This window comes from Vombatus ursinus, unplaced genomic scaffold (genome assembly GCF_900497805.2).
Source record: "Vombatus ursinus unplaced genomic scaffold, bare-nosed wombat genome assembly UNPS02008873.1, whole genome shotgun sequence".
Taxonomy (NCBI): domain Eukaryota; kingdom Metazoa; phylum Chordata; class Mammalia; order Diprotodontia; family Vombatidae; genus Vombatus; species Vombatus ursinus.
Window position 1 is genome coordinate 20001 of NW_020948651.1, and position 10036 is coordinate 30036.

The 10036-nt window shown below is 44.1% G+C and overlaps 1 protein-coding gene across 1 annotated transcript; it reads left to right on the top strand.

Moving 5' to 3' along the window:
* Positions 1–7764: 7764 nt before the first annotated feature.
* Positions 7765–9719, top strand: LOC114034261 (homeobox protein HMX2-like). Its single transcript, XM_027849859.1, has 2 exons — positions 7765–8047; positions 9166–9719. The coding sequence occupies exons 1-2, from the start codon at positions 7765–7767 to the stop codon at positions 9717–9719; spliced, it is 837 nt and encodes a 278-aa protein (XP_027705660.1).
* Positions 9720–10036: the final 317 nt, after the last annotated feature.

A 10036-nucleotide genomic window follows, 5' to 3' on the forward strand; every position in this document is an offset into this window, starting at 1 on the left:
GAAAAGGAAAAACCCATTGTCTCATACGGCAAGAAGAAAATCCTCTAAGAAATGACCCCAATTTTTTCTTTCTTCCCAATGCATACTAAATCTAGTTAGTCAAGAGAAAGGGAGAGTTGGCTGGGGTAGGAATAAAGAATAAGTGGTCTGATAAATCAGAGAAGACTCAGAACATTTTCAAGAATTCAGCCCCAATTTTCCATAGCTTCAGGCCCTTATGCTGGGATGCAGCTCATTCCCTTGCCATATGAAACCTTGTGCAGTTTCTGGACCTGGGAACTTGGCATCCTCGGCTTCCACAGCAGCCTGACTTTAGGTCTCTGTTCCTGTCGCACCTACTGCTTTCTTCAGCCAGCTTTCTTAACCATTTCATGCAATGGAAAATCCATCATTCTTCCTTCTTCCTCTCCCCACCATCTTTCCCCATATTGATCTTCACCTGTTAATTTGCGCTTTCCTATCTTCCTATCCTCTCCTTTCTCTTCTCTTTCTTCCTTTCCACCCTTCTTTCTTCTTTTTAAGATTTTTTCCTGCCCTGCTTTGTATCTTCTCCCTCATCCTCTTTCTTACCCCTTTTTCTTTCTTCTTTCATCCTCCCCTTCATTTTACCTTGTCTCTCCTAATTTCTTTCTCTACCCTATCTCTTTTTCCTTCCTTCCTTTCTTTTCTTTCTTTTCTTCCACCTTCCTCCTAGCTCCCTCTCTTCTTCTCCTTTTGACTCCATCGCTTTCTTATGCTGTGCCTTCTTATCTACAAATAACATATATGAATGTCTACATATATACAATGACCCAATTTAATGCAAAGTAGCCTTTGATGGTATCTGCTTAATTTTAAATTAAATAATATAGTACTTGTCTGGGGTGATCCATCCTTCAATGTGGTCACATCTGAGGGTTTCTTTTTATAATATCTACAAGGTAAACTTATGTCTCAGGTTGTCTAATTTGGTGAAGGAAAGAGTGAGTCAGTCAGTCTGCAGACTGTTTCTTGCCCCTACACAGGTGAGAAGCCTTTTCCATTAATATGGTGAGATTGGATGGGGTTGATGGGATTTTGAGGCTAGAGAAGACATAAAGAGAGAAATTGAGAGAGGAGAGGCAAAGAGTGGAAAGGAAAAAGGGAAACAAAAAGAGAATAAAGAGATGAGAGGAGACAAACAGAATGGGAAGAGAAGTGGAAGGGAGGAGAGGAAGGGAGAGGAAGAAAAAAGGAGGGGAGAGAGGAGGAGAAGAGAGGAGGGGATAAGAACTGCCAATGGACGAGAACTTAGGTGGAGTCTGGCTGTGGGGGCCCTGAGCCTGAGCCCAGCCTGAATGAAGGACGATTTCCTAAATTGTATTTCAGTGAGGGGTCTTTCCGGGTTAATGAGCTGACATCATGATTAAAGCTGACCATTTGTAATGTGTCTCGACCCTGCCGCAGAGCCTTGAAAAGGTTAATGTGGTAAAACAGGACAGCACCTGCCCCTCACTGGCCAAAGTCTGGCCTGCACAGACCCCTAAACCCTCATCCCTTCCCCTCCTGCTTCCCTTTCCCAACTCCTAATCAATTAGTCCATTAATGAGTCTATCAAGGAGTTAAGTAGTTAAAGATTATGCCTCTGGTCCAGGCAGCCATCGTCATTTCACTCTGGTAATTATATTATAAGTACTTTATTCAATATCCCAGGCATAACATGGTGGATGGAGTTAATGAAAATGTCATTTTAAAACGTCTTGACATTTGTCTGTATTGATTTGTATTTTTCTCCCCACCCTTGATTTGATTTGGGGGAGTAGGGAGAGTTGTTGGGGAGGTGGTGGAGGGGGAGAGAATCACATTTTTATATACATAAAAAAAAGAAATGATAGGCTCTGGTTGGTTTCTACTTGGTCGACTAAGTGATCAGATTTTTGCAAATCTCCCTTCTTGCTCATGGAAGGAATACACATGGTATTCTGATGTCTTCTCTCACTGTCATATTTAAAAAGTAACTCCCCTCCATGGGTCTCAGTTTCCTCTCTGTAAAATGAGGATGTTGGACTGGATGATCTCTATTCTAAGACCATGGTTCTTTGGGTTGAATTGAGCAGCTAGTGTTACTGGGCACGGAGGTGCCTGAAGGAAAAGGTTACTGGGATCCTGGGGCACATCTGGAATCCTCTGGGAGTGATGTAGATAGCTGCAGGGTTTGCTCTTTGGAACCCTCACTTCTCTATTTTCCAGAAAATTCTTACAAAACTGCAATGCCCTATCAGACCTATTGCTAGTCACTGACTTGGAATTGAGCCTTGGGTATTACAGAAATCAAGTGAATTCACAGTAGAACACAGTCTCCTTAGAAAGTGTCTTGTCAAACTCCCTCATTTTATAAAGAGAAAAACTGAGGCCAAGACAGGGGAAGTCAGAGCCAGGACAAGTCATGTGTAGTTCATAGGAAAAATTTGAAGCTTATAACCCCTTATGTTTATCTTGGTATGGAGCCTTTGCTGTTATGAATTCAATTTATATACTTTCATAGGTTTTAAAGCCAGAGAGGACTTTAGAGGTCTTTTAGTTCAAACCTTTCATTTTACCAAGAAGGAAACTGAGGCCCAGAAACAGAAAACAGACTTAAAGAATCACAGGTAGTAAATAGAAAAACTGAGATAAGAACCCAAAGTTTCTTTCTCCACATCCAATGAACATTTCCAATATATCATACTAACCCTGCCCAGTGTCAATGAGAGTGGAATTTTCTGACATTAAACGTAGGAAAAGTTTCTAAAGAATAATACCCCCCCCAAAAAAGTGCACCTGATCTTTTAGTCCACTGTGTTGTGCTTTAGGCAAATAGCTACCATATTTACTCTAACAGAATGAAATGACTAGCCCAGCTAGTTAAGGACAGAGCAGGAACTGGAGCACTGTTCTGTTGTCCAGCTTACTGTTCTCTCTCTCTTTCTGTCTCTGACTCTCTCTCTCTGTCTCTCTCTGTCTCTGTCTCTCTGTCTCTCTCTATCTCTCTCTGTCTCCCTCCCTATCTCCCTCTCTTCCTCCTCCCCCCCTACTCTTGTCTTGTCTATCTCTTTTTTTCTCTTCCTATGAAGGACTCCTAGTGGCCGCAACCAAGTGAATCGGAACTGTCTGCTTTATGCACCTACCTAGATTTCTTTCAAGCAAGTTGGGGAAGTGGGCTTTTTTTTTCTTTAAGAAAGGGCAAGAAATAAGGCAGCTAGGTGGTCCAGTGGATACAGCACCAGCCCTGGAGTTAGGAGGACCTGAATTCAATTCCTGCCTCAGACCAGACACTTGACATTTACTAGCTGTGTGACCCTGGGCAAGTCACTTTACCCCAACTGCAGAGAGAGAAAGAGAGAGAGACAGAGAGAGAGAGACACAGAGAGACAGAGAGCAAGAAAGAGACAGTGTGGCCCAAGACCCAATGGAAACTCCCAGAAGTGTTTATTAAATATGCTTGTCCCCAATTCAGTGATCATAATGGAAGGAAGGATCTGAGGAGGACATGAGATATGATGATGATAAAGGTAGAATCTGAAAGACCTGGGTTTGAATCTTGCCTCTGCCATTCTCTACCATGACCCTGATACTGTTAAAGATGCCAAAATAGTCAGTCAACTTAGGTCTTCTGATCCTAGGGCCAGTGCTCTGTTCACTGTGCCATCTAGCTGCCCTTGCTATATACATACAAGATATTATATATATATATATATACATATATACATATATATGAATGCAAAATTGGAGGTAATCTTAGAGGAAGGGTACTAACATTCCAAGGGATGGGTGAAGGTTTCTCAAAGTAGGTAGGAGTTAGTTGAACCTTGGAGGAAGCCAGGAGGGAGATGAGGAAGGAGAGAATTCCAGGCATGAGGGATAGCCAGGTGAAAAAGAAGGGCCATCCTCTATGACTCACTCTCATTCACCCCATATATCCAATTCATTGCTCAATGTTCTCACTTCTGCCTTCACAACATCTCTCTAATACATTTCTTCTCTCTGCTCCCACAGCCACAACTTTGGTTCTGACCTTCATCACTTCTTCAGCTCACTATTTCAAAAGCCTTTTAATTGTCTTCCTTTCTCCACTCTCAATCTTTCCTCACTCCAATCCATCCTCCATTAAGCTGCTAAGGTGATTTTTCTAAAGTACAGGTCTGATTATGTCACCACCCTCATCCAAAAAGAAAAAAACCTCAATGAGGTGTAATGACTCCCCATTAGCCCCAGAATCAAATATAATCTTCTTTGGCATTGTTTGGCATTTAGAGCTCCTCAGAACCTGACTGCTTGCTGTAGCCTTTCCAGTCTTATTATACTTTCCTCTTCTTCACACACTTTACATTTTAGCAACACTGGTCTATTTGCAATTCCTCAAATGAGACAATCTATTTTATGCTCTCTGGTGCTTTACCTTTTTACTTTTTCTTCATTTTCCTGGTTTGCTTCAGGTCTCAGCTCAAATTCTCTCTATTTCAGCAGGCCTTTCCTAGTCTCCTCCCCCAATTTCCCAATGCCATTTTCTCTCAGATTACCTTATGTTGGTTTGTATCTTGCATCTATCTAGTTGTTTACATGTTTTCTTCCTAATGGAATGTAAACTCTTTGAGGGCAGGGACTGTTTTTTTTTTGCCTTTTGTTTAGCACAGTTCCTGGCCTATAGTAAACACCTTAAAAATGCTTGTTGACAACCTCCCTGGTCTTTTGTCCTCTGCAAAATGAAGGGCTGGATTTCATGATTACTCAGGTCTCTTGAAACTCTAACTCTGTTACACTATGACCTGGGTTCAAATCCTGCCTTTGATACCCTGGGCAAGTTCCTTAACCTTTTTAATATCCCAGACAACTTTCTAAGACTGTAAATTGCACCTTAGTTGCAGAACTGCATCGATAGAGGGAGGTTTCTCACCAGGAATTTGCTACATAAATGAAATCTCTGGTACATGTAAAAAAAAAGATCATAACACTTTCTATAGAGCTTTACGGTTTTTTTAGCTAAACTCTGTGAGGCAAGTTGTACAATACTGTTATTCTGTCTCAATGTTGTGAGGATAGTGTTTTGGAAAAATTAAAATGCTATATAAATGTGATGGTGGTTTTCAATTTATTGATGTGGAAACTGAGGCTCAACTGGGTTAAGGAATTTCTCTCTGCCAGTTTCCTAACTACTTGTCTCAGAGTTGATACTTGTACTTAGATAATGTCAAAGACTTGCCCCAAAGTATGCCCTGGTGGTTAGGTCTCCCAGCATGCATGGCAGCATTTCCAATGCCCCCAGCACAACTCTTGTTTTACCTTTTGACACGTATCTCAGGAACCAAATAGCAAGTCCCTTTTACTAGTTCTCCTCGAAGGAGGAACTGTCTCCTTTAAATTCATGATGAAGGACTGATATTTGAGAAGGAAGGATGGGAAAGGGGTAATTCAAAGGGGTCTCAATGAAGAGCATTTTTGTGTCTTTATCCCCTGCTTCCCTCTCCCCATGGATCCCCTCTCAATATACACCCAAGTCTATGTGGGCTGAATTGCTTTCAGCCTATCCAGACTTCACTCTGTGGAGAAGGACTAGTATGCAGGACTGTAAACTCCCATGCTTTCCCCTCCTCCTCTGGAGGATTACTTTCTTCTCTGCAGAGTCCTGGCTCAGGATTTTTTGGCACCAGAGAAGGCAATTCCCTTTTGCCTTCTTAGCTGCTCCCTATAACCTGGGAGATTTCTCTGGTCAAGGTGGGACAGGCATATTGGCCTAAAAATTGGAAACCAACAATTAGGAGCAGTAAGGGGAATGTGTAACTAGGGGAAATCTGGAGGGAACTCCCTTTCCAGCGAAAGCCAGGTTCTCCAGTCGAGCTTTCCTAGACCACTCTTTTTCCTCTCTCACTTTAAATCAAGCAAAGAGAAGACTTTGTTTGCTGGCAGACCTTACAGGATCCTGCACTCTGGTGGTTCTGAAAAGGGCATGTCATTGTGAAGGCTGGAGATACCATAGGACATTTAATGAAATCAAGGATGTTTAATTAAGAGCTAGCAGAGCCTGGGGCATCCTCTGGCAGAGGTGATGTCTTTGGTGGGTGGTGGCATCCCAATATATTCTAACCCAGACTGAGCAAAGAAGCAAACTCTGTTGAGGGTTAGCCCAAATAGAGCAAATTATTTTAAAACACTGAACTTTGTTTATAGAAGGTACTTAATAAATTATTGGTGAATTGGATTAAATTAATTTCCATTTTCCTTCTGGTTTGAAAGCAAACCTCACCCTAAAAGAGCCTGTTTGTGAGTTGTAAAAACTTAGGTTAGGTTGGGGTTTAAAAAGTTTTTTTTCCCCTTTAGATTCATAAATGAACAGAGCTGGAAGGAACCTTTAAGATTATCTAGTTCAGGGTTTCAACTTGTTTTGTTCATGAATCCTTTTGGTAAGTCTGTGAAATCTATGGACTCCTTTTTAGAATTTTAATTGCATAAAATAAAATACATAGGATTAGAAAGGAAGCCAACTATATTGAAATAGAATTATCAAAATAGTAATAAAACGAGTTCACAGACGCTGATTAAGATTCTCTTATCTAGTTCAACATCTTTATTTTTTTACGCACTAGGAAACGGAAATCCAAAGAGGTTCAGGGCCATGTCTAAGGTCATACAGCCAGTTAGTAACAGAACGTGAACTAAAGCCAGGTTTACAAGCTTCCTACCACATCATATCGACTCCTTGTCATTAGAATTCGGAAATCGTGGGGTTTCTTGAGGAGGTGCCGTTTAAAACCATGACGGTGATCTAGTCTGCTCACTCTGTGATCTCCTACTCGCTGGTTTCCCCTCTTTTTCTTTTCCCGGGATCCCGAGTTCAATAGTTGTGCCAATACGACAGGGGAATACGACAGGAACTTTAAAGCCCGTTGACTTTCAAGTCTGCACCAGCGTCGAAGGTGGGGCTGACTCAGAAATCTGAGTGATACTGGGTACTGTTTTCCGAAAGGAAAGAAAAAAAAAAAAACCTAAAAGATTATGATGCAAGAATTAGCTCAAACCCTCCTTTGCTCTCCCTGCTCCAGTTACTGCTGCCCCAGTTCAGAGCAACCCAAGCTGGCCTTCTGAACACACAGTTCCCCCTTCGCCCTGCTCCCCCCACCCCAGCCCCGCCTGCAGAGCCCGAAGATTCGAAAAAGCGGAATAAGGCGGTGCACAGGACCAAACATAAGTGTCCAGCATCCTCTTGGTTCCTATTAGCAACAAGGTTTGGAAACCCAGTTCTTCTGCCACTGAAGGCGAAGAGCCAATTTCTCTGACTCCCCCTATTAGTTGTAAAGATTCTCCCCACCTTTATCTGCCCAGGTCCCCAGATCGGAAAGTTGGCAAGGGAAGGATGTGGGGGTACATAGGGGGTCTAGAATTTTTTGAAAATTTCCGGGACCTGCTTGCAGCACTGTGATTGGTCACGATAGATGTAACCTTCATGCAAATGAAGCCACGACGCCACCCAGCTGCCTGGAAATCAATAGAGACTGGAGAGAAGGGGGCATTCGGACCGGGGCAAGCCCAGGGAAAACGTTCGCCAGCACAGAAACGCAAACAACCACGTCTCCCCCTCCCTGTCCCCTTCCCCTTTACCCACCCCACCCCAGAATAGAAAAAGACAGCGTTAACCGACTCCCCCGCCCCCACCCCTTCCCCTCTCCCCCTCCCTTCCCTCCCTCCCTTTCTCCCTCCTTCCCTCCAACACCTTCCACCTAGACCATCTCTAAAGGGACTTCTTGATTTCCTGCTATTTCTTATGAACCCAGGATGGGCAGCAAAGAAGACTCTGGCAAATGTTGTCCAGCCACCGCCCCCATCTCCAGCTTCACTATCCAGTCCATCCTGGGCAGCGGGCCCTCTGAGGAGTCCAGGGAGATCGGGGCCAAGGGCGCCGCGGGCTGGGCGAACAGGAAAAGAAGTCTGTCGGTATCCTCGGAGGAAGAGGAGGCAGACGACGGCTGGAAGCACTCTGGCTGTTACTGCCCGGACTCGCATGGCCCGAAGGAGTCGGGCCACAAGCACCATCAGCCCCTCACACTAACTTGTCTCAGTAAGTAGCTCTCTGACACCAGCTCTCTTCTGCACAGCAGGAAAGAAAGCCGAGCAGTGGGCGCCTAGGAGAGAGAGGCAGGCAGAATCTCTTTCTTTTCTCTAGGGCTAGGGTTGATGGTTCCCAGACAGTTGGAGGGCGGGGAATTGGTCTCGGCAGCCTTTCCCAGTCTTTAACCCTAGCTCTCTCCACCTGTCCTGGGTTCTCTGTTCCCACCACACGAGAGATGGATAGAGAAAGAGACAAAAGTGAACCCGCTGTGTGACATTTCTGGGAGGTTACTTCGAAAGGGGGGCGGGGAGGGAAAGGAAGGTCAGGGTAGTAAGATCGATCAGAGGTAGAGGAATGTCTTCTAGAAACAGTTTTTCTTTTCTTTATTTTTCTTTTTAGAAAATGAACATTTTCCCCCCTGTTCTGGACAGTCATAGACAAAGCCAGCTGAATTCTTTATAGAAAAAGGAGTGTTGCTCTCCTTCCCCTGGCTCTTCGGAGCGATTAGCAATTTGAGGTGATTGACAAGGGTGCGTTTCAAAGATTGGTCTTTACCACGACTATGTGTGTGTGTGTGTCGGGGGAGGGGGGGTGGAGGTGGTTGTGAGGAAGCGTTCGTTTTTAGCCTGGTTTCTGAACAAACGCTCTACGAAATGCTGATCTGGACAAAGCCGCAAATCCAGTTATCTTAGAGGAGAAATCTTATTATTATTATTATCATTATCGTTATTAATAAATTCCATCAGCTGCCCATCTGCCTTGATTGTGGAGTACAGCTGCTACAAATCATTTAACAAAGACCAGAACAGAGAGAGGGAATGTCTTTGGGACCAAGAACCACTGAAAGGAATTTTGTTTTTTCGTTGAATTTTCTTGGGTGTCACATTAAAATGTTTCTTCACTAGATGGTTATTTCAAACAAACTAAGAAACTTCCCCAGTTCAGGACCGCGTGTGTTATGTAGAAGTGGGCGCTAGAGGAAGAGACGATGTGATGAGGTGTGAGAAACCTTAGGTAGTCTTGCAACCCGTAGGCCCGTTTTCAATCAATTCCTTGAGCTCTTTGAGGGTCTTTATGGATTTAATGTCCTGATCTTCTTCATAATCGTCATTATTATTATATTAAAGGTAACTCAAAGGCCGGCGGAGTTGCTGGATCAGTGAGTTCGGACAGGACTCCTTTCCTCTCCCAACCCCAACAAGACTTTAAGGAAGAGAAAGAGAAACACTTCCACACCGGGTCACCCTCGCCTGGAGCAGAACGGCCGCGGGATTCTGGAGGAGATCGGCAGGCTGGATCCGCCAAGAAGAAGACCCGCACCGTCTTCTCGCGAAGTCAGGTGTACCAGCTCGAGTCTACGTTTGATATGAAGCGCTACCTGAGCAGTTCGGAACGTGCTTGCCTTGCTTCCAGCCTGCAGCTCACCGAAACGCAGGTGAAGACTTGGTTCCAGAACCGGAGGAACAAATGGAAGAGGCAGCTCTCTGCAGAACTGGAGGCGGCCAATATGGCCCACGCCTCGGCCCAGACTCTGGTGGGGATGCCGCTGGTGTTCAGAGATAATTCGCTCCTGCGGGTGCCCGTGCCCCGATCTATAGCCTTCCCGGCCCCTTTATACTATCCGGGGAGCAACCTGTCAGCCTTACCTCTGTATAATCTGTACAACAAAATTGACTACTGACCAAACTGAACCCCAACGGACCTGACCGCCCCCTTGTAGATTTCAAGCCCTTTCTCCTTCCCATTTCCTTTCTTCTTTGCTGTTGAAACAGACCTCTGAAATTGACGCATTTCCCCATTTGTATAGGAATGAAGGCAATATGCTTCTCTAAATATTAAGAAATACACCATGTGTATTAATTATTTCTTATTTATGGATTCCATTCCTTATTTTTATTTGATTATTATAGGGTATTTAAAGGTGCTTCTTACGGCGGATCGCCTGCTTTCTACACAACCTAATTTTCTTTTAAAACATTGGGGTTTTCTTTGGGAGGG